The sequence below is a fragment of the Budorcas taxicolor genome, chromosome 10 (genome assembly GCF_023091745.1).
Source record: "Budorcas taxicolor isolate Tak-1 chromosome 10, Takin1.1, whole genome shotgun sequence".
Lineage (NCBI taxonomy): Eukaryota > Metazoa > Chordata > Mammalia > Artiodactyla > Bovidae > Budorcas > Budorcas taxicolor.
Genome location: NC_068919.1, coordinates 38489414 through 38515679, shown reverse-complemented (window position 1 = coordinate 38515679; position 26266 = coordinate 38489414). Strand labels below are relative to the sequence as shown.

General features: G+C 37.9%; 1 protein-coding gene across 1 annotated transcript in view; it reads left to right on the top strand.

Annotated features, from left to right (window-relative positions):
- MDGA2 (MAM domain containing glycosylphosphatidylinositol anchor 2) overlaps positions 1-26266 on the top strand; it is a 918782-nt gene that overhangs the window by 758500 nt on the left and 134016 nt on the right. The window contains exon 9 of the mRNA XM_052646754.1: positions 17006-17275. Coding sequence (XP_052502714.1) covers positions 17006-17275 — 270 coding nt within the window. The remainder of the gene's footprint in view (positions 1-17005; positions 17276-26266) is intronic.

The window sequence follows — 26266 nt, the reverse complement described above, 5'->3', positions numbered from 1 at the left end:
GTACTCCTTTTCCTATTTCGAACCAGTCTGTTGTTCCATGTCTAGTTCTAACTGTTGCTTTCTGACCTGCATATAGATTTCTCAAGAGGCAGGTCAGGTGGTCTGGTATTCCCAACTCTTTCAGAATTTTCCGCAGTTGATTGTGACCCACACAATCAAAGGCTTTGGCATAGTCAATAAAGCAGAAATAGATGTTTTTCTGGAACTCTCTTGCTTTTTTGATGATCCAGCAGATGTTGGCAATTTGGTCTCTGGTTCCTCTGCCTTTTCTAAAACCAGCTTGAACATCTGGAAGTTCACAGTTCATGTATTACTGAAGCCTGGCTTGGAGAATTTTGAGCATTATTTTACTAACGTGTGAGATGAGTGCAATTGTGCAGTAGTTTGAGCATTTTTTGGCATTGCCTTTCTTTGGGATTGGAATGAAAATGCCTTTTCCAGTCCTGTGGCCACTGCTGAGTTTTCCAAAGTTGCTGGCATATTGAGTGCAATGCTTTCACAGCATCATCTTTCAGGATTTGAAATAGTTCCACTGGAATTCCATCACCTCCACTAGCCTTGTTCGTAGTGATGCTTTCTAAGGCCCACTTGACTTCACATTCCAGGATGTCTGGCTCTAGGTGAGTGATCACACCATCGTGATTATCTGGGTCGTGAAGATCTTTTTTGTACAGTTCTTCTGTGTATTCTTGCCATCTCTTCTTAATATCTTCTGCTTCTGTTAGGTCTCTACCATTTCTGTCCTTTATCGAGCCCATCTTTGCATGAAATGTTCCCTTGGTGTCTCCAATTTTCTTGAAGAGATCTCCAGTCCTTCCCATTCTTTTGTTTTCCTCTATTTCTTTGCATTGATCTCTGAGGAAGGCTTTCTTATCTCTCATTGGTATTGTTTGGAACTCTGCATTCAGATGCATGTATCTTTCCTTTTCTCCTTTGCTTTTCACTTCTCTTCTTTTCCCAGCTATTTGTAAAGCCTCCGCAGACAACCATTTTGCTTTTTTGCATGTCTTTCCCATGGAAAAGAAATGGAAAAGCTTCCATGCAAGACTAACATTATGTTAGAGACTAATTTACAGTTTGCTTTTGGCACTGTTTCCTCAGTCTGCTGTGTTGGAAAGAACATGGACTTTGAAGTCATGTTGTTTTGGGTCTGAAGTCTGTCACCTGGGCTGTGTGGGATGCTTGAGAATATAGCATCTCAGATTTAGTTTCTTCATGTGTAAAATGAAGATAATAATACACATTTTACAAGATTCCTGTAAGGATTGAATGAGGTAATAAGTATGTGAAAAGTGCTAGCACAGTCATATAGGGTACATTAATGGATAAATGTTAGCTGTTTCACTCTTTATCTTTTCTAGATACATTAGCCAGATCCTACAGACTTCTCAGTCATCTTTTTCCAAGTCCATTCTTTATATTTCCCTATTGAATAAATTAGGCTTATTTAAGACTTGACTAGCAATTCTATTCTTTCTGACACCAAGTAAGAGGTGTGTTTTCTAACACCAGTTCTCTGATTCTCTGACATCATCTAGATATCTATAAATCAATTCATTTCTGACACTAACTGCCTAGCATTAGTGTAGAGCCTACAAGCTAAAGGGGTCAGTGCCACAAAACTGCTTTCACTTTAGACATCAGTCACAATTCCCAGTTGTCATTCTAACAAACCAACTACAAATTTGGGAGTTCCCATGACGGCAGTTCCTCCCATTTGATAATTTTGATAATTTGCTAAAAGGACTCACAGAACTTGAGAAAACACTTTTTCTTAGGCTTCCCAGTTTATTATAAAGGATACAGCTCAGAAAAGCTATGGAAGAAAAGCTATGACCAACCTAAGCAGCATATTAAAAAGCAGAGACACTACTTTGCCACAAAGGTCCATCTAGCCGAAGTTACGGTTTTTCCAGTAGTCATGTGTGAATATGAGAGCTGGACGATAAAGAAAGCTGAGCACTGAAGAATTGATGCTTTTGAACTGTGGTGTTTGAGAAGATTCTTGAGAGTCCCTTGGAATGCAAGATCAAACCAGTGAATCCTAAAGGAAATCATTCCTGAATATTCACTGAAGGACTGACACTGAAGCTAAAACTCCAATACTTTGGCCACCTATAGAAAGAACTGACTCATTGGAAAAGATCCTGATGCTGGGAAAGATTGAAGGTGGGAGGAGAGGGGATGACAGAGGATAAGATAGTTGGATGGCATCACCAATGCGATGAACATGAGTTTGAGTAAGCTCTGGGAGTTGGTGGTGGGCAGGGAAGCCTGGCGTGCTGCAGTCCATGGGGGCAAAGAGTCAGACACGACAGTGACTGAACAGCAAGAATGATGTTAAGGAAACTGAACTTCAAAAAGATGAATGAAAGTAACCTGTTTATGTCCATTGAGAGACACTGAACATATTTGAACCTAGGCTAATTTACCTTTAAGACAGCCATTTAGATCTGACCACGTGATACACTGAAGCTTTATGTACCTAAACAGATATATGTTCAAAATACCCTTGTTTTATTTTTATCAACCATGCCCAGACTTATAAGATTCTTAGATAATGTTGGGTGAGAGATGATATAATAAGATATTTTTAAAAATGAATAAAAATGACTCCTATTAACATGGAATTTATAGTATCAGTATAAATATAATATTGTAATATAGGTAAGTATACACAATTTAATATAATCAATGTGCAGATTCTTAGAAGGCAATAACTAATTGCTGTAAATTGATGGGATATATATCTATATAAAATCTTTGTTCTTCATTCCTGGGACCAACCTCCTAAAAGTTTTAGAATTTCCTGAGTAAAAGGGTCACCCTTTATTACTTATAAAAAGCTCTGTCCAACCATCCTGAATTCATGCTAGTAAGGTGAATCTTAGCTGATCCCTAGATATCTTCAGGATGTGAGCTGGTCTCCAAAAAGACCACGCCATTGTTGGAAGATTGGAACTTCTGGTCCCACTCCTTGACTTTCAGGGAGAAAAGAAAGATAATAAATCCAAAACAGTGTTCAAACACCAATGCAATTAATTTAATCTTTTTTTTTTTTTGGTTCCTAATCAATAATCTTTGTCACTAGATATAAAACTAGATGGGGCTTCTCAGGTGGCGCTAGTGGTGAAGAACCTGTCTGCCAATGCAGGAGGTATAAGCGATATATGGGTTTGATTCCTGGGTCAGGAAGATCCCCTGGAGGAGGTCTTGGGTAAGCCACTCCAGTATTCTTGCCTGGGGAATTTCAAGGACAGAGGAGCCTAGTGCGCTACAGTCCACAGGTCAGAAAAGAGCTGAACATGACTGAAGTGACTGAGCATGCAAATATAATACTAGGTACTCGATAGACTCAGCAGGGTGATGCAATGACTGGGAATTTGTAACTTTCTTTATAATAAAGCTAACACAGGAAGCAAATGCAATGGATGATAACATTGTATTATTCACAGGAGGAGAGATGCTTCACTTACTGTTGACCAAGGGTAGACTTTCTCGAGGTAAAAAATCTAAAACATGAGACTTAGAAATAGTAAAAGAAAGGGTAAAAGGAAAGAATAAAGAAAAGAACAAATTTGGAAGAAAAAACATCAGAGGTTTGTTGTCTAGAAGGGTTTGTCATACAGAAGCAGGAAGAAAACCTGTATTTTTGAAGCACAATGTTCAAGATGAGAGTAGATGGGTATATGGCCAGACCCAGAAATTGTAGGACCTGGTAGGCCTGGTTAACAAGCAGGGGTGAGTCAATAAAATGTTCTAAGAAGGCGAATAAAGGAGCTGATTTCTCTTTTAAAAGAATATCTGGCCAATCTCAGAAGGTAGAGAGGGTCAAAAGAAGAAGCATGTTGGCCTGGTTGAAGACTGTTGCAGGACATTTGTGGTGGCTCAGATGGTGAAGAATCCGCCTGCCAATGCAAGAGACCAGGATTCGACCTCTGGGTTGGGAAGATCCACTGGAGAAAGGAATGGCTACCTCCTCTAGTATTCTTGGCATGGGCAGACAAGCCTGGTGGGCTATAGTTCATGGGGTCGCAAATAGTTGGACATGACTGAGCAATTAACACACACACATAAAAGGTAACACTGGTGGTAGTGAAGACTGAGAGAAATGTACAAACTCCTAATGTATTTTGAAGGTAGAATAAATATAAGTAACCATCTTTTATAATCACAGACAACATTTTTGAACAAATAGCTGTCATTAATGACCTCCACTATTTAACCATCCTCATACATGCCAAAACCCTGTAAACCAGACTATAAATAGTTCACAGAAAGTACTTTCACTATAATCATTATGATATTGAATTTGTCAAAAACAGTATATATTTTCAGTATTAATTCCTGACTTGCTAGGATTTGGCACATTTGATTGCTTTCTGCTCTTAGAAACATATGACTACTTTAATTTTTGTAACACAACTCTCTGGATCCACATATATCTATGCTAGTTTGTGTTTATTTCTTTTAGGAACTTTTATTTTCCTCAAAATCTGTGATTATATTCAAGAGTAAATTCAAATTTGACATTCTCTATGCCTTTACTATGGGATTCCCAGGTGGTACAGTGGTAGAGAATCAACCTGCCTATATAGGAGACACAAGAGACGCAGGTTCGATCCCTGGGTCTGGAAGATCCTCTGGAGTAAGAAATGCAACCCACTGCAGTATTCTTGGGTAATATATAAAACTTATTGGAGTATTCAAACTCCAATATACAGAGGAATTTGGCAGGCTACAGCCCATGGAGACACAGAGTTGGACACGACTAAGCAACTGAACACCCACAGACACACAATGCCTTTGTTTATACTTACCTTGAGATATCTTAACAACACTGTATCCTGCAGTCACTGCTCCATTCTGAAGTTTAGATCCATGGGCTTCCCAGTTGGCTCAGTGGATAAAGAATGCAGGAGATGCAAGAGACGTGGGTTTGATCCCTGAGTCAGGAAGATCCCCTGGAGGAGGAAATAACTGCCCACTCCAGTATTCTTGACTCAAATATCCCACGGACACACCAGCCTGGTAGGGTTCACAAGACTGCATGACTGAGCATGCACACACATTCCTCTTGGTAATATGAGGCATGCATTTCTGGGCATAAAATAGCCAAAATACTCCACAAACCCTTTCAATGCTAACAACTGAAATATTCTTAAAATATTCTGAAAGCATTAAAGTGGTTGTTAAAAATGCCATGCCAAATTTATGTGAATATAGTACAGTGAGACTACATTTCTCCTGGGGGCATTTGCTGATGCAAGCAAATTTGAACTTCAGTTTTGATGGCATCTTGGGGCAAGAGGAGTAGAACTCCAAACCCAGGGTGTTTCCTGGGAAAGTGTCTACCAATAGAAGTTGGAACTCAAAAGACTGTTCCAGAGAATAGCAAGGAGAGATAAGAAAACCTTCTTACATGAACAATGCAAAGATACTGAGGAAAACATTAGAATAGGAAAGACTAGAGATCTCTTAATGAAAACTGGAGATATCAAGGGGATATTGAAGCAAGGATGGGCACAATAAAGGACAGGAACAATGAGGACCTAACAGAAGCAGAAGCTATTAAGAAGAGGTGGCAAGAATGCACAGAACTATGCAAAAAAGTCTTAATGACCGGGTTAACCACCATGGTGTGGTCACTCACCTAGAGTCAAGACATCCTGGAGTGTGAAGTTAAGTGGGGCTTAGGAAGCATTACTGCGAACAAAGGTAGTGGAGGTGATGTAATTGCAGCTGAGTTGTTTCAAATCCTAAAAGATGATGCTGTTAAAGTGCTGTACTCAATATGCCAGCAAATTTGGAAAACTCAGCAGTGGCCACAGAACTGGAAAACATCAATTTTCATTCCAGTCCCAGAGAAGGGACACACCAAAGATTGCTCAAACTACCCTACAATTGCGCTCATTTCACATGTAGCAGAGTAATGCTCAAAATCCTTCAATCTAGGTTTCAGCAGTAAGTGAACTGAGAACTTCCAGATGTACAAACTGGATATCAAAGAGAAGAACCAGAGATCAAATTGCCAATATTTGCTGGATGATAAGAAAGCAAGGGAGTTCCAGAACATCTGCTTCATTGACTGAAGTAAAACCTTTGTGTGGATCACAACCAACTGTGTAAAATTCTTAAAGAGATGGGAATACCAGACCACTTTACCTATATCCTGAGAAATGTGTATGCAGGTCAAGAAGCAACAGTTAGAACTGGACATGGAACAACAGACTGGTTCAAAATTGAGAAAGGAGTATGACAAGGCTGTATATTGTCACCCTGCTTATTTAACTTATATGCAGAGTACACCATGTGAAGTACCAGACTAGATGAATCACAAACTGGAATCAAGATTACTGGGAGAAATATCAACAACCTCAGACATGCAGAAGATACCACTCTAATGCAGAAAGTAAAGAGGAACTAAAGAGCCTGTTGATGAGGATGAAAAAGGAGAATGAAAAAGCTGTCTTCAAATTCAACATTGAAAAAGTAAGATCATGGCATCTGGTTCCATCACTACATGGCAAATAAAAGAGGAAAAAATGGAAGTAGTGACAGATTTTATTTTCTTGGGCTCCAAAATCATTGTAGATGATGACAGCAGCCATAAAATGGCTTTCAAGACACTTGCACCTTGAAAGGAAAGCTATGACAAACAAAGATGGTGGTTTAAAAAGCAGAAAGATGACTTTACTGACAAAGGTTCACACTGTCAAAACTATGGTTTTTCCAGTAGTCATGTGGATGTGAGAGTTGGACCAATAAGGATGAGAGCCAAAAAATTGATGCTTTGAAATCGTGGTGCCGGAGAAGACTTCTGAGAATTCCTTGTATAGTAAGAAGGTCAAATCAGTCAACCCAAAGGAAATCAACCCTAAATATGCATTGGAAGGACTGATGCTGAAGCTGATGCTCCAATACTTTGGCCACTTAATGGGAAGAGCCAACTCATTGAAAAAGACCCTGATGCTGGGAAAGATTGAAGGCAAAAGGAGAAGGGGGTGGCAGAGGATGAAATGGTCAGATAGAAACTCCAAATCAATGGACATGAATTTGAGCAAACTCTAGGGGATAGTGGAAGACAGAGGAGCTTGACATGTTGTAGTCCATGGGGTCACAGAGAGTGTCACACAGCTTAGTCACTGAACAACAACAAGATATTGATACTAAGAGCTGCCTGTGCACATGAATCTCTAGAGGAGGAAGCCATCATCTTTGGCATGAAATATTCTCGTAAATATTTTTAAAGGACAATGAGTAGCACAGAGTTAAAATTAACAAAGAATACACAGAAACAAGGTGCCCTGAGAGAAAGTTAAGAGAAAATCTGTCTCAACACTGTAATTAGAAATATCAGACAATTTAAAACAATTACTTAGTTTTAAATAAAACAAAGTAATAAAAGGCAAGTCTTACTACCTTTGCAGGTAACGAAAATGTACTAAAACATTGGTATAAAAGTATACCAAAGAACTACACATATTGATAATTAGTTATTAATAACTAATACCTGATGTAATAACATGATGGATGAGTTTAGCCGATTAAACAGAGCCGAAAAAAAAAAAAAAAATCAGTGACTGAATTAGCTCAGAGAATTTATTCATAATGCAATGCAGAAACCTCAAATGGAGCATTTGGAATTGAGATCGAGAGACATGGAAGACAAAATAAAAATGATCTTCAAGAAGGGTACAAAGAAAAGCATACAGGGGTTATTTGAAGAACTTACAATGAGAATTTTCCAAAACTTTCCTAGATGAAAGTCATCAAACATAAATCAAGAGATTTAAGAAGCCCAATATATCCAAACTAAACATAGAAAGGAGCCTATACCTAGAAACAGTTTACTGAAGCTGTAGAACATCAAAACCAAAAAAGATTTGCAAAGTAGCTGGAGGAAAAAAAGGCATTCATTTCTCTTCATTTCATTCATTTCAAAGTGTGAGATGTTGAGCTTACTTCTCTACAGCAATAATGGCCTTCTGAAGACAGTGGAATTATATCTTGATGTGCTGGAAAAAAATAACTACCAACATGTAATCCAATATATACAAGGAAAATGTCTTCTAAGAATGAAATTAAAAATATATTTTTAGAAAATAAAGATCAGAAAGTTCACTAAAGATAATTCTATATGATATACTTTAGGCAAAAGGAAAGGGATCATAGATTTGGAAGGTCTATAATGAAAGAAGGCATTAAGGGCAAATAAGGCTTTCCTGATAGCTCAGTTGGTAAAGAATTCTGCTACAGTGCAGGAGACCCCGGTTGGATTCCTGGGCCGGGAATATCCCCTGGAGAAGGGATGGGCTACCCACTCAAGTATTCCTGGGCTTCCCTTGTGGCTCAGCTGGTAAAGAATCCATGCATTTAGGAGACCTAGGTTCGATCCTTGGGATGGGAAGATCCCCTGGGAAGGGAAAGGCTACCCACTGCAATATTCTGGCCTGGAGAATTCCAAGGACTGTATAGTTCATGGGGTCGCAAAGCGTTGGACAGACTGAGCGACTTTCACTTAACTTACCTTACTATAAGCTAGCATATATATGGGTAATTTAAAAAATAGTACAGGTTTAAGGTTATGATAATATTCAATAGATGTAAAATCAAGACTCAGTAACATATGTCAGAATCGGATTTAAAGGAGCAACGTGTTCTAAGATTCTTATTTTAAGAGGATGGTAAAGATATTGATATTTTTAGATAACTTAAGTATGTATGTTGCATGCTTTAAGACAATCAACAAAATAATAGAAACTTTTAAATTCCCAATGAATATCAGAAAAAGGGTTACAATAATGATATCATCCATTAATATAAAAAAGACAAAGAAAGGACACACAAAAAAGAGAAATTATGACATGAAAAGGAACACTTATACCCAAATATATCAATATGCTAAATGCATAAAGCGAAGTGTTCTGGGTAAAATAAAAATATTGTCAGACTTTTTTGAAAAAAAAAATAGAATATAACTATGTGCTGTTTAAAAGAAGTGCTTGATTTTTGCTGCCTGGACGTTGAGTGAGAGACTGAAGGTCCCAGACGCTATTGCCCTGCACTTCCGTCTATCACACAAAGCCTGCCTGACCCACTGCTGTTATGGGTGATGGGAGGATCTGGTGTACCAGGCAGAGCTGGCCCAGCCAGCTGAGTGATAGGATGAAATGGTGGAATCCATGAAGAAAGAAGCAGGATTGGATGTGGAGTTGACAGTTGAATAAAGAAATTTCTCATCTGTTGCATGTGAAAATGCTACTGGAGCTAAGAGAGCTTCCTGGAGAATAATTGGCAGCACTGAACAGAAAGAAGAAAACAAGAGAGGTGAAGGCAAACTCAAAATGATTCGGGAATATTGGCAAATAGTTGGGGCTAAACTAATCTGTTGTGACATTCTGGATGTACTGAACAAACCCCTCATTCCAGCAGCTAACACTGGCAAGTCCAAGATTTCCTATTATAAAATGAAAGGGGACTACCACAGGTATCTGGCTGAATTTGTCTCTGGAAATGAGAAAAAGGAGGCTACGGAGAATAACTTAGTGGCTTTAAAGCTCCTAGTGATATTGCAGTAACAGAACTTCCACCGACACATACCATTTGCTTAGGTCTTGCTCTCAATTTCCCTATATTCTACTATGAAATTCTTAATTCCCTCAAACCGTACCTGCAGGTTGGCAAAAGCAGCTTTTGATGATGCAGTTGCAGAACTGGATATGTTGAGTGAATAAAACTATAAAAACTACATTTACCATGCAATTATTATTAAAGATGGAGAAGGCGATGGCACCCCACTCCAGTACTCTTGCCTGGAAAATCCCATGGATGGAGGAGCCTGGTGGGCTGCAGTCCATGGGGTGGTGAAGTCGTACACAACTGAGCGACTTCACTTTCACTTTTCACTTTCATGCATTGGAGAAGGAAATGGCAACCCACTCCAGTGTTCTTGCCTGGAGAATCCCAGGGGTGGGGGAGCCTGGTGGGCTGCCGTCTATGGGGTCGCACAGAGTCAGACACGACTGAAGCGACTTAGCAGCAGCAGTAGCAGTACTATGTAATAATCTGGCACTGTGGACTTCAGACATCAGGGTGATGGTAAAGAGCAGAATAAAGAAGTGCTGTAGGATGTGTAAGATGAAAATCAGTGAGACATAAAAGGCAAAAAGAGAAATCACCTCTGAACACTCCGCACTCCTCATCCCACCCTTCTAGGAAATCAGCCAACGGTCGCTGAGAACCACCAAATCTGACTTTTTACCTTCAGTCTAAGAATTTAGGCTCCTGCCCTGTTTGGTTTGTTGTTGTTGTTATTTTATTTTTTGTTTTGTTTTTATTTTTTTAATATAAATTTACTTATTTTAATCAGAGGTTAATTACTTTACAATATTGTATTGGTTTTGCCATACATCACCATGAATCTGCCACAGGTATACACGTGTTCCCCATCCTGAACCCCCCTCCCTCCTCCCTCCCTGTACCATCCCTCTGGGTCATCTCAGTACACCAGCCCCAAGCATCCAGTATCATGCATCGAACCTGGACTGGTGATTCGTTTCATATATGATATTATAAACGACTTTCAAAAGTTCTTACAGGCAAGAGTGAATTTCTGTGGATTTCACTGGTCCCAAGCATTAGGTTCTTTAAAACACTAACAAGACTGCATAGGAGCCTTTTCGGCATTCCTGTATTGTCTCCTGCCAGATATGGCAACAGTGCCATTAGGAATGAAAGTTACATTTGAAAACCATTTGACTTTCACGTGATGCAAGCATGTAAGAGACAGGTAAATCACACTGTAGAGATGTGTGTGGTATCATTTTCCTTTTAACTGATCATTCAAGTTGAACTTTATGCCAATGTTTAAAATTATTTGGAGGTGATTAAAGGTTGTTTGGGGGGGTTGTTGTAATGGTTTTGCTATAAAAAAAAGGGTTTCAAACTCTGCTGAAATATTGCTAAAAAGCATGGTTCTAGTAACAGGTCAACAACCCTTGGCTGCTTATCCTTGCCTAATTTTACTCTCCCTTCGAAGCAAGTTATTAAAGGTAGTATGGAAAAGCCTGCATCCATGTTCAGTTCTTTCTTTCTTCTACCCTCTTCACCCTCCATTCACCGCCCTGCCTCCTTTGCTAACTCAACCTCTTGTTCAATATGTGTGTCTTGTAGGGAATTTGTAATACTAGATATGTATCTGACTGGGGCCACAACTACAGAATTTGTATTGTTCTTACTGATACATGGCATGGATTAACATTAAACTTAAAACAAACCTGAATTTAAATGCCAAACATTATCGCACCTCTATCCTTGATCCTTCTAAGATAAAATCTCTACTCTAAACATAAAATAAATAAAAATATAAAAATATAAGAGATGCTTGTACAATATAAGGTTACTGAAAGTGCAAAATAGTTTTAAGGGGCCAGATCTGATAGACAGAGTACCTGATGAACTATGGATGGAAGTTCATGACATTTCAAGGGGACAGAAATAAAGATCATCCTCAAGAAAAAGAAACGCAAAAAAAACAAAATGGCTGTCTGAGGAGGCCTTACAAATAGCTATGAAAAGAAGAGAAGCCAAAAGCTATGGAGAAAAGGAAAGATATACCCATTTGAATACAGAGTTCCAAAGAAAAGCAAGGAGACATAAGAAAGCCTTCCTCAATGATCAATGAAACGAAATAGAAGAAAACAACAGAATGGGAAAGACTAGAGACCTCTTTAAGAAGATTAGAGATGCAAACAGAACATTTCATGCAAAGATGGGCTCGATAAAGGACAAAAATGGTATGGACCTAACAGAAGCAGAAGATATTAAGAAGAGGTGGCAAGAATATACAAAAGAACTATACAAAAAAATCTTCACCACCCAGATAATCACAATGGTGTGATCACTCACCTAGAGCCAGACATCCTGGAATGTGAAGTCAAGTGGGCCCTAGGAAGCATCATTACAAACAAAGCTAGTGGAGGTGATGGAATTCCAGTTGAGCTAATTCAAATCCTGAAAGATGATGCTGTGAAAGTGCTGCAATCAATATGCCAGCAACATTGAAAAAATCAGTAATGGCCACAGGACTGTACAAGGTCAGTTTGCATTCCAACCCCAAAGAAGGCAAGGTCAGTTCAGTTCAGTTCAGTTCAAATGCTCAGTCGTTTCCGACTCTTTTTGACCCCATGAATCGCAGCACGCCAGGCCTCCCTGTCCATCATCAACTCCCGGAGTTCACTCAGACTCACGTCCATCGAGTCAGGGATGCCATCCAGCCATCTCATCCTCTGTTGCCCCCTTCTCCACCTGCCCCCAATCCCTCCCAGCATCAGAGTCTTTTCCAATGAGTCAACTCTTCGCATGAGGTGGCCAAAGTATTGGAGTTTCAGCTTCAACATCAGTCCTTCCAAAGAAATCCCAGGGCTGATCTCCTTCAGAATGAACTGGTTGATTCTCCTTGCAGTCCAAGGGACTCTCAGAGTCATCTCCAACACCACAGTTCAAAAGTATCAATTCTTCAGTGCTCAGCTTTCTTCACAGTCCAACACTCACATCCATACATGACCACTGGAAAAACCATAGCCTTGACTAAACGGACCTTTGTTAGCAAAGTAGTCTCTGCTTTTCAACATGCTATCTAGGTTGGTCATAAATTTTCTTCCAAGGAGTAAGCATCTTTAATTTCATGGCTGCAGTTTGGAGCCCCAAAATATAAAGCCTGACACTGTTTCCACTGTTTCCCCATCTATTTGCCATGAAGTGATGGGACCAGATGCCATGATCTTCGTTTTCTGAATGTTGAGCTTTAAGCCAACTTTTTCACTCTCCACTTTCACTTTCATCAAGAGGCTTTTTAGTTCCTCTTCAATTTCTGCCATAAGGTCGGTGTCATCTGCATATCTGAGGTTATTGATATTTCTCCTGGCAATTTTGATTCCAGCTTGTGCTTCTTCCAGCCCAGCATTTCTCATGATGTACTCTGCATAGTTAAATGAGAAGAGTGACAATATACAGCCTTAGCACACTCTTTTTCCTATTTGGAACCAGTCTGTTGTTCCATATCCAGTTCTAACTGTTGCTTCCTGACCTGCATACATATTTCTCAAGAGGCAGGTCAAGTGGTCTGGTATTCCCATCTCTTTCAGAATTTTCCACAGTTTATTGTGATCCACACAGTCAAAGGCTTTGGTGTCATCAATAAAGCAGAAATAGATGTTTTTCTGGAACTCTCTTAACTACTGCACAATTCCTCTCATCTCACACACTAGTAAAGCTCAAAATTCTCCAAGCCAGGCTTCAGCAATATGTGAACCGTGAACTTCCAGATGTTCAAGCTGGTTTTAGAAAAGGCAGAGGAATCAGAGATCAAATTGCCAACATCTGCTGGATCATGGAAAAAGTGAGAGAGTTCCAGAAAAACATGTATTTCTACTTTATTGACTATGCAAAAGCCTTTGACTGTGTGGATCACAATCAACTGTGGAAAATTCTGAAAGAGATGGGAATACCAGACCACCTGACCTGCCTCTTGAGAAATCTGTATGCAGGTCAGGAAGCAAGAGTTAGAACTGGACATAGAACAACAGACTGGTTCCAAATAGGAAAAGGAGTATGTCAAGGCTGTATATTGTCACCCTGCTTATTTAAGTTCTATGCAGAGTACATCATGAGAAACACTGGACTGGAAGAAACACAAGCTGGAATCAAGATTGCTGGGAGAAATATAAATAACCTCAGATATGCAGATGACACCACCCTTATGGCAGAAAGTGAAGAGGAACTAAAAAGCCTTTTGATGAAAGTGAAAGTGGAGAGTGAAAAAGTTGGCTTAAAGCCTGACTTTCAGAAAACAAAATCATGGCATCTGGTCCCATCACTTAATGGGAAATAGATGGGGAAATAGTGGAAATAGTGTCAGACTTCATTTTTGGGGGCTCCAAAATCACTGCAGATGGTGACTGCAGCCATGAAATTAAAAGACACTTACTCCTTTTAAGAAAAGTTATGACAAACCCTTATGACAAACCTGGATAGCATATTGAAAAGCAAAGACATTACTTTGCCAACAAAGGTCTGTCTAGTCAAGGCTATGGTTTTTCCTGTGGTCATGTATTGATGTGAGAGTTGGACTGTGAAGAAAGCTGAGTGCCGAAGAACTGATGCTTTTGAACTGTGGTGTTGGAGATGACTCTTGAGAGTCTCTTGGGCTGCAAGGAGAATCAACCAGTCCATTCTGAAGGAGATCAGTCCTGGGATTTCTTTGGAAGGAATGATGCTAAAGCTGAAGCTCCAGTACTTTGGCCACCTCATGCGAAGAGTTGACTCATTGGAAAAGACTCTGATGCTGGGAGGGATTGGGGGCAGGAGGAGAAGGGGACGACAGAGGATGAGATGGCTGGATGGCACCGCTGACTTGATGGCCGTGAGTCTGAGTGAACTCCGGGAGTTGGTGATGGACGGGGAGGCCTGGCGTGCTGTGATTCATGGGGTTGCAAAAAGTTGGACACGACTGAGCGACTGAACTGAACTGAACTGTGCAACTAATACATGCACAAATTTGACATGTCTATCAAGTTTCAAACTACCTTTCCTTTTTTCCCCATCTTCATCTCATCCCCATCATTGTCTAAGGCGTCATTTATGGTCCCATGACACTACTTTAGTTTAAGTCTTTCTTTGAGTTTCTTCTCTTCGAGGTTCACACTCCTCCTATCTGCCACACAATCTTCCTAAAAGATTGGTTTACTCATAAAGCTTTCATTTAAAACTTTTTAAAGGCCTTAAATACCAACATGATAACATTCAAAATCTATAACATGATGTTCAAGGATCCATGACAATCTCTGCTTATTTTTTTTCATTTTTATTTCCTCCCAAACTCTCATGCACCTTTTGCACACTAGTTATACTATTGTAACTTATACTTCCCTGAACACTCCCTCCTCCCTGTCTCCTCCTTACCTTTGTACCTACTTATCCTCTTACCTGCAATGCCCTCTCCTGTTGTTTACCCACATGACAATTTCCTACATATCCTGATAGATACAGTTCAAGTATCACATTCCTTGCCTGATCAGTCCTTATGGTGTTATTCACTTCTTCACTTTCTACCATAGAATATTTTTTCCTTCCAATTTTTAAATTAGCTATTTAAATCTTTATCTATTGTATTAAGCCATAAACTATATGCAGAGAGGGTTTTTTCTTGTTCATTTTTTCTATTCTTAGCATTTGTATAAGGAAGACTCAAAAGTTCAACTTATTAATAAAATTAAAATTGATATGGTAGCTTAAACATATTTGTTGAAAGAAGCAAGAAGGGTAAGTCAGTAGACTAGTTGTGAGAAAGGAGAGCAATGCTCTAAAAAATAGATGGATTAACACATAAAGAATATCAAATGGTGCATTTGGTGTGATAGTCCTAAAACCTTTTAGCATCTTCAAGGAAGGGTTTTCCGGGTAGAGCTGTCCAGCATTGATACTGTGCAACTCAGGAGGGTGTCATACACTCTAGTCAAGGATATGGTTGTGTTGCACAGAGCAGTTCTGACTGCAGAAAACCCTGATTGGTCATACCTAATTTCCTTTATTAAATGAATCATGGCATTAGATCCCAGAAAATAAGTATTATTTATTATGACCATTGGGAGTCATCATCAAGTAAAGGCCTATATTTTGCCTAACCTAAATGACAGGAGAAGTGTGTCACACATTTTGGAAATCTTTCCATCAGAAACAAAAAGATTAGGTATCTAATGTAGCAAGTTTTAATTGTATAGGGAAAAAATTCCCGATTAAGCCAAATAAATCAACCATTGCAGTGGGTTGAAATCCATATCCACCTGTAGCATAATTTTCTGTTTGCTTACACATGAATATTATAAATTGCTGTCACATTCTTTCTGACCAAATAATTTAGAAAATAAATTTATATACTTGTGTTACCCATATTATTAAATACTTGGTATCCAGAATCCTAAGGACTGAGCTTCATATGGGATAATTAGAATTTGCTTACCTGAACCAGTGGCTTCATCTGCTGCAGAATTTCATGCTAATATGGATACTCTGTTTTTATACCTAGAACATCATTTGGTTGCTAACAGTATAAACCAGAGCTTCCTTGGTGACTCAGACAGTAAAGAATCTACTTTAAATGCAGGAGACATGGGTTCAATCACTGGGTCAGGAAGATCCCCTGGAAAAGGGAATCACAACCCACTCCAGTATTCTTTCCTGGAGAATTCCATCCAGAGAGGAGCCTGGTGGGCTGTAATCCCTGGGGTTGCAAAGAGTCAGACATGACTGAGTGACTAAGCACAATGCACTGCGAACCAAACACGCTGATGACAGTTTTTTTCTGGGAAGCAGCTAGGAAAAAAAAAAAAAGCTCTTCTAGATTCAGCTGAGGCTTCCCAGGCCTCTCAGTGGTAAAGAACCTGCCTGCCAGTGCAGGAGCTACAGGAGACCTTGGTTCAATACCTGGGTCTGGAAGATCTCCTGAAGGAGGACATGGCAACCTGTTGCAGTAGTCTTGCTGCGAAAATCCCATGAACAGAGGATCCTGGCAGATTACAGTCCATGATGTCACAAAGAGTCAGACATGACTGAGAGACTAAGCAGAGACACACACACCTGCAAAGGCTATTTTAAGGCGATTAATCCTACTCACTGCCTACACTCAGGAATTATGTTTCCCTACCCAGGCCCTGGAGAAGGAAATGGCAACCCACTCCAGCACTCTTGCCTGGAAAATCCCATGGATGGAGGAGCGTGGTAGGCTACAGTCCACGGGGTCGCAAAGAGTTGGACACGACTGAGCGACTTCACTTTCACTTTCACCCAAGCCAAAATCTCCTAGCCTAAATATGTTCTCCACCTATCTGATAATAGCCCTTTCCTTTGGCTAGATGTATTCTTGAAAATAACTTCTCACAGTAAGAGTAGCCACTGGCTTATTGCCAATCACCCGTTTTATCTGTTATAATATCTTTTTCTACAGATCCTCCTGCTGTGGAACCAGCATTTCTGGAAATCCGGCAAGGACAAGACCGAAGTGTCACTATGAGCTGCAGGGTCCTAAGAGCCTATCCAATACGAGTGCTGACCTATGAGTGGCGCTTGGGCAACAAATTATTGCGGACGGGTCAGTTTGACTCTCAAGAATACACAGAATACCCAGTGAAGAGTCTTTCCAATGAAAACTATGGGGTTTATAATTGTAGCATCATAAATGAAGCTGGAGCAGGGAGATGCAGCTTTCTTGTTACAGGTAAGGTGCTGAATATTTTGCTTTTTTTTTTTTTTCTTAGATCATAGGAGCTTAGGCTCTTGTAAGAATGAAAGCATTTTGCAAATCCATGGAGCATATTATGAACAGCTTGCCTGTTCTATTTAGAGTGTCTACTCATTTATTTTCAAGGCAAGTCTATTTCAGTAGTTAAGATAGTTTATGTGCCTATAAAATAGGACAGAAGCTTATGTGAATTTGAATAGATTTGGTGATGAGGTTGGTTATTTTGAATATCACAGTAATAAAGTGACAAATCTTAACCAGCTTTTTTTTTTAGATCAAATTGCAAATATTAACACGTATTTTTTCTGCAAGTCTAAAAGCTCTTGCAATCCATTATCTTTGCTGGTTTTAAGAGTGCTTTCTTTTTCTTGTTTATTTATTAACTCAATGTGTGGTGAATGTACATTTTATCATTGGCTTACAATTGGATCACAGATATTCAAAGGGAAATCAATATAGTTGTATTTGGTATATAATGAATTGAGAAAATTACCGCCTTTGATGTCATTATATTTTACTGTATTTAAAGAGATAGTAAATCTGTATTAAATTATATATATATATTTATTTAAATTATTTTTGTAATCTAAATCTCTTATTTTTGAGCTAGGGTTTAGGCATATCTTGAAAGAATATACTCCTTTACATTATTATTTTGTTCTAGATAAAGTTTGTTGTAACAGTTACAGTGTTTATGCTACTAAAAGAAGAAACTGGATGTTATATGTAAAGCAATCATAAAAATTATGATTAAAATGTTTCAGACTTAATTAAATCTTGTTCATTGGTAATATAAACTCTTATTAATGAGTTCTTACTCATAAGAGAATTCTCTAATATGGATTGCCTTGGGACATTTAACTTCCTGAAATAGGATATTAGGCATTAATAGGTAAAATGTAATTGACTAAGCAAAGAATATGAAGACATCCTCTCCACTGGAGCTTACCACCTCTTGGTTTTGCAATCTCTTTTATTAATGTTCAGTTGAACTTAAGTCTTTTCTACTGTAATTCTTCCAGTGAATTGTTAAAATGAAAAAATCTCTAGGACTGATACTTACATGATAATCTAATTTTTATCCCTAGGAATATTTAAAAGGGTAAAAGCATGTAATGTATTACTCTAGAGGTAATTTAAATGGCATGATATACTTTCATTCCTTATTTGTATATTCCAAAAAAATAAGAATCTTCAAAAGCAATTATTTTTCACATATTGGTACAAATGGAACACTTTACTTCCTTTCATTATCCCTCCAAAATAAAAATACCCCCCAAAATTAACTAAACTCCTTTCTCCAATCCTTTCGGCTTTATACACATTCTGCTTTTCTTTGGTGACACTGTTTTCTAACTTGGACTATATTAAATTATACACCTCTGTGAGATTTTCATTGTTTATTATATGATCCAAATCCTATTCCTTGAGCTAGAAGACAAGCTGAGACTGAAAGAAACACTAGCTCCATTCTCCCATCCCAGATTCATGGGGTGCAATAAGTAGATTTTAATAGCTGCAGAAAGGAATAAACCTGTTGTGGACTGCCCCATGAAGGGAGAGAAAATAACCCCAGGCATTAATTTGTTTCCAGTGTGCATTTTTCAGTCTTCAGGTCAGCTTCATTTTTTTCAAGATCTCCACATAAAATCTAACAAAGTTTTGAAGAAGAGAAAAGGAAATGATTGAATCCGAAATACAGTATAATTCCAGAAAATATATAAAGAAATTAATGCATCCATAGAATCAGACATCTGGAAGAAACTTTGAAAGGCCTTTTACTTTTTCTACTAAAGCATAGCATAAATTAGTAGTACTATGAATTAGTATATAATATAGAATTAGTAGCAATTCCCCACAATTCAAAACTCTTTGAAGCTATGCAGAAGAGAACTAGGAAATATAATATATGCAAGGCTGCATACATTCATTGTGCATATGTTCTTTACCCAAAACACCAATCATTGAAGACAATTCTCTTTCCTTCCTTGAAGCCCAGATTAACTAAGAAACATTTAAAATTTTATCGTTAGAACTATTTTACCAAATTTAAGAACAGACTTCCACTTGCTTGTTGTGAATATCATGTAGTCACCTGAAAGTGGATTTGATCTGACTGTGCATCAAAATGTATAGAACTGAGCACAAAGGCAATGGCAGCCACATGTCTATATGTATTTTAGTTCCTGGGAAAGCTCAAAAGTTCAGGCCTGTTGTCTTCATATATATCATGAGTATGTGATGTGTGTCAGTGTTCAGGGATAGGAGAGGAGGGTTTTCTTTACCGAGAAGTCAGACAGGGTGTGAGAATATTTTCCTGGAAAGGAAAACAAGAAAGTAAGCAAAGGTATTTTAGGAAGAATGACCCCCCTAGCTTGTAACCCACCGTCTATGTTAGGAAATATTAATTATAATATTACAAAGTACTGTGTAGTTCATTTATTTTATTTTCTAGTATTGTTATAGTGAACTTAAGCCTGGTGTTTGTTTGTTTGTTTTTGTGGTTTAAGCCTTTGTGATCTATAGCAATAACCCAAACACCATTTTATCATATTTTTCTATTAGAGAATTTTTACAAGTTCTAGAAATAAATGTGGGATTTTAATTTATTAGAATAAATCCACTTTTAAATGTGAAATTCCAAGTATATATGTATAAATACATAGATGTAAGTATTTTTATATTAATAAATAGTTCTGTACTATTCAGCATGTCACTCCACTGGAGCATGGATTTCACTTTCTCACAGGTCCAAATGCTCCAAACTAACATTTGGGAAAAAAAAGTTTTAAATACTCCAAAATATGTAGGCACATTCATTATATTATAGATATAAGTGAATAATATGCTAGGTTAGATCCTGGCACACAGCTTGATCCAGGAAAGAAAACCAGGAAATCTAGGATGATGAAACAGATGGCCAAGATGAATGATTAGATGGAAGGACCCTTACTGAATATCATTTCTTTATTAGGAAAAAATGAGGATAAAAGAATAGTTCAAGGTGAAAATATGTAGTGGGCTGAATAGTGTCCTATGTGTATGCTCAGTTGCTTCAGTTGTTTCAGACTCTTTGCGACCAATGGACTGTAGCCCACCTGGCTCCTCTATCTGTGGGATTCTCTAGGCAAGAATACTACAATGGGTTACCATGCCTTCCACCATGGGATCTTCCTGACCCAGGAATCAAACCCATGTCTCTTATGTCTCCTGCATTGCCAGGTGGGTTCTTTACCACTAGTGCCAGCTAGGAAGCCCAAATAGTGTCCCTCAAGAAATTAAATCTATGTCCTAATCCCTAAAACCTGTGACTATCGCTTTACATGGTAATGCATGATTAATTTAAGGATTTTGAGACAAGCAGCTTTTCCTGGATGGTTGATGTTGGTCTTAAATGCAATGATGTGTACCTTAAAAGTAAGGCATAGGGAATTTTGAGAGAGGCGAAGGCAATGTGAGTACAGAGGCAGGGATGCCGTTAAACCAGTGTTTCGATAAACTCCTTTCTTTAAAATGCTTCAAGTTAAATAGAACTGCTTTGCCAGATATTCTCAACTCTGATACCTTACTCAGGCTAAACCCCTGCACAATAGGCATAGAAACTTCTCACAGCTCAGAAAAGTTATAAACAGTGGTTGCTTTTACCTCCTAAAGAGCTAACTGAAACAAGGCTATAACTGCTAAAGCCTGGGAGGAAAAGCACCTTGGGAGGTTGCATCGCCCCCTGCATCTGTCACTGATGTTGGTTTAAGCTATACATTGGTAAAAACCCCTAAGGGATGCTTCAAGATTGAAATGTTATGCCTATTATATAATAAAGTGAAGATAAGATGTCTGCAAATGCTTGATTACATAGGATAATCAAGAGAGAGAATCTGTTGGCAGATTCTGTTGAAATGCCCAGGTTTAATGAAGATGCACTTTGACTTCCTTGAATATGAAAAACTAGGCTATCTGAATTAAAATGCATAGCAACCCACTCCAGTATTCTTGCCTGGGACATTCCATGAATAAAGGAGACTGACAGGCTATACAGTTCATGGGGTTGCAAAGAGTCGGACATAACTTAGTAACTAAACAATAATGACAACAATTGATTTATAAAATTTTAAATTACCTATGTCTTTTAAATTATTTAGTGATTGAGATGGTAGTTCTAAACTATCCCATAAGCATATTTCTTTCCTTTAACAAATTTGTTTCTGACAATATGTATCTATTGAAATTTTACAGATGTTAGTAAATTAAGACTTAAAAGCAGATTGGACAAGGAAATGAATCGAATTTTTCTGTTTACTTCTTTTAATTAGTTACTTGAATAAAATGTGGAAGCTTTCATGTGACAGTATATACATGGGTACTTATTAAACTATATTTTAAGTCAGTTAAAGTAAAAGCAGAATAACATGGTTGTCAATTATATCCCAGGAGCAAAAACAAAATGTCTTTATAACTTCCACAGGGTATATATACACAATTACATATGCTGAAACTTGTGAATCATTTAAGATTCAATCAGTGAAGATGAAAAATACTAAAACAGTGGTGTTCTTTTCAACAGGTAACATTAGGTATACTACTAAAAATTTTTATTGCATAACTACAAATTATAATTTAGCATGAAACAACTATTATTGTCCCTACTGAATTTCTTTGCAATCTGACAAATATTTAAGTTATTTACTATGTACCTACTGACTGTCAGGTACTAGATTATATCAGAAGTAAAACAATGAATATCCTTGTCTCAAAATCTTTCCCCTAGCATGTATATTTCTGAGTCTTGTCATTTTTATATTTTCATAGTACTCTGTAGCCACCATTTTCTTTTTAACCCTATTGCTCCTGTTAGCCTTATATTCTCTTATCTAAGATATTATGTCCTCTATATATATTTTAACTGCTAGCTGAATTTTTAATCTTTATCTCTTTCAATCTATTTTCTATACTACTGGGCTTTATTTTTCCAGAAAATAGATCTTATTCTTAGTGATAAATGTTTGTGGCTTATAGGTGAAATGCAAACTCATTTTCATGGATCTTTAAACCATTCATTAATATCCTTTAAAAAGTTTATCGTTTCTCCTTCAGTCCTATCAATTACTTTAAATTCTAGTCAAACTAGATTCTGCTGCCATCTGCTGAGTTACATAATTTCAGGACTCTGTGCCTTGTTCACATGATACTTCATTCTAAAATACTAGCTCTTTGTGTATTCCTCTACTAGAGTTGTGATGACTTTTTTTTTACCTTTAAAAGGATTATATTGACCTTTACTCTTCAGCCAAATATAGAAATGTAGGCTGTAATAATATATTATTTTACAATTTACAAATAAATTATATATGTTAATATTTATTGAGTATCTGAAAGTATCTGTAAAACTCCGAGTATGGCATCACCAACCGAATGCCCATGAATCTGAGCAAACTCCAGGAGATAGTAAAAGACAGAGGAGGCTGTTGTGCTGCAGTCCTTGAGATCACAAAGAGTCAGACTTAGGGACTGAACAATGAAACCAAGATTTAAACAGAATAGAAAATTATTTCATTAAGGTTAAAACCTTGAAGTATTATTTCAGAAACTAATGTAGTAGCTCTGTTCCACAAAGTCCTCAGGGGTCCAGGTTTCTTCCATCTTTCTACTTGACCGTCATCCGTAGATGGCACATCTCATAGCTTTAACAGCTACTTAAGTGGCTACATCTTCTACTAGCATCTTCTAGCATGTAGAATATGCTTCTACATCTCAGCATATTCCTTCTCCCCCCAACTCTTTTTAATGATGCTACCCAGTAGTGTTTTATATTATTATTATATTTATCTTTTCTGCTTACATCTCATTGTTCAGTTGCTCACTCTTGTCTAACTCTTTGTGATCCATTGACTGTAGCCCACGAGGCTCCTCTGTGCATGGGATTCTCCAGACAAGAATACTGGAATGGATTGCCATTTTATTCTCCACTGCATCTCATTCAGTTCAGTTCAGTTCAGTAGCTCAGTCTTGTCCGACTCTTTGCAACCCCATGAACTGCAGCATGCCAGGCCTCTCTGTCCATCACCAACTCCCGGATTCCACCCAAACCCATGTCCATTGAGTCGGTGATGCCATCCAACCATCTCATCCTCTGTTGTCCCCTTATCCTCCTACCCTCAATCTTTCCCAGCATCGGGGTCTTTTCCAATGAGTCAGCTCTTTGTATTAGGTGGCCAAAGGATTGGAGTTTCAGCTTCAACATCAGTCCTTCCCATGAACACCCAGGACTGATCTCCTTTAGGTTGGACTGGTTGGATCTCCTTGCAGTTCAAGGGACTTTCAAGAGTCTTCTCGAACACCGCAGTTCAAAAGCATCAATTCTTCAGCACTCAGCTTTCTTTATAGTCCAAATCTCACATCCATACATGACCACTGGAAAAACCATACCCTTGACTAGACGGACCTTCGTTGGCAAAGTAATGTTTTTGCTTTTTAATATTTTGTCTAGGTTGGTCAGAAAAATAAAATCAGTCACTGTTTCCACTGTTTCCCCATCTATTTGCCGTGAAGTGATGGGACCGGATGCCATGATCTTAGTTTTCTGAATGTTGAGCTTTAAGCTAAATTTTTCACTCTCCTCTTTCACTTTCATCAAGAGGCTCTTTAGTTCTTCACTCATTGGAGGCAACTTAATCATAGTGTGATAACTGCTATAAAAACTGTGGGTATATATTTTGTTCTAGGAAGATTAGGTAACACACACACACATATATATACATGAGCTATTTACATATATATATTTTTTAAACTTGCCTTTATTGAAACTATTTCATGAAATAAAACTGAGCTTGACAAGGAAACTTTAGGATCTCTGGTTTTATCTCTGTAATACTTAACACCATCATTGATCATCAGGATCATCTCTCAGGGGCCATGGTCATTCAGGTTTAGAATATTTTTTAATTGGTTTAATACAGATTCTTGAGAGTTTTTAAGCTCTGGGAGATGATGAAGGACAGAGAGGTCTGGTGTGCTGCAGTCCACTGGGTGACAAAGAGTTGGGCATGACTAAGCAACTGAAAACAGAGTTTTACTGGTAAACAACGTAATTGAGAATACCATGTTAGTTACTTATTACCGTATAACCAATTGGTACAAACTTAGCATCTTTAAACAGCATACATTTATATCTCACAATTTCTATGGGTCAGGAGTACAAGGATCACTTAGCTAGATCCTGTCTTTTGGCTCTCACAAGACTGCAATCCGAATGTTTGTGAGATTTTCTTATCTGGAGGCTCAACTCGTGTAAGAAGTTGAATCACTTCCAGACTTATTAAGGTTAGTAAAAGATTTAACGCTCTAAAGGTTGCATGGTAGAAGACCCTAGGATTTTGCTGATTGTTGAGTGAAGACCACTCTTATGTATTAGAAGATTTCTGCAGGTCCTAGAGGTCATCTGTAATTCTTTGTCATGTGGGCTTTTCCAGCATGGCTACTTCACTTATCAAGCTGTGAAGAAGAATCTCTAGCTCCAGTCTGTTAAGATGGAATCTTAAATGTGTTCCTACGTGCTCAGTCATGTACAGCACAGTTCTTTGTGACCCTATGGACTGTAAACTGCCAGGTTTCTCTGTCCATGGGATTTTCCAGATAAAAATACAGTAGTGGGTTGCCAGTTCCTCCTCTAGGGTATCTTCCTGACCTAGGGGTCCAGGGAACCCACTTCTCCTGTATCTCTTGCATTGGCAGGTGAACTCTTTACCATTAAACCACCTGGGGAGCCCCAGAATCTTATATAACATAACCTAATTACCAAAGGAACATTCCATTAAAATTATTTGCCACACACAAAAGGAGCGTATTATATACAAAGATTTGAAAAGCAGAAGTAGAAATCACTGGAGTCCCCTTAGGTTCAGTCTGTCACATAATATCAACTTTTCTGTCTGCTAGAAATACTCTAAACACAACCTATGTATCAAACTGCTTTATCTATGGCAATATTTAAAGAAATCTCTCATAGTTTACTCCCTTGTCAATAACCATGGCAAATAGGGTTTTACCAACAAAAATTTGCTTGTGACTGTTGCTTTCACCTCTAATTTGGAAGTATATTGTGGTGGGATTGTTCATCCTCTAATTTTCAATTGATATATTACAATATTCAGATTGACATTTTAGGATTACTCTTTTCTCCATATTCAGCACCAGCAGATCAAACAAATAAAAAATTAAATAGATCCTAAAGAACAAATAAAGCAAGAGTGAGACATTTCTTTGAAAGGAAGTACATACTATCACTCTGAATGTAAAGAAATCCAGAATGAATGAGAACTGTAATGTGCCTAAGACAGGACATTGGATTATTTTTAGCATTATTTAGTTCTAAATAATGAAAAGGATGAAATAACAACCAAATCACATTTGACTCCAAATCAAAATGTTTTATTCTTGTTTTCCAAAGTCAGATTGAGTTATATAGTAATGAGATATAAAATATATTTTATTTTCTTGCAATGTATATGTTTGCATTATTCAGCGTTTGTTAAGTCTAAACATGAACAGCCCAACACTACGGAAAAATCATTAGAACTACCAGAAATAAGAGAAATGAACTGATGCAAAAGTATATAATAAAACTCACCGTGAGAACTCTAAGAGGCAAAAAACATAAATGTCAAATCAAATATTTGGGGGCTAGAATTGTGTTAAATTTATTACAATTTACTTATGATGATAATGGATAGTCTAATGGATCCCAGTGTTTTTGTCAGCCTTATGAATAACAATTGTGTGAAAACTATAGAGCAGAAAATTCATTATATGTGGTAACAACTCAGTGTATTCTATGTTGTATAAACTGATTCCACTAATATTCTTTTTATTCAGACAATTCTGCTATGTGTGTAGAAGTGGTATCACCTTTTTATGATGAGTAAGCTAATAGAGGTTAAGGAAACCAAAAATAAAACATGTATCTTCTGACTG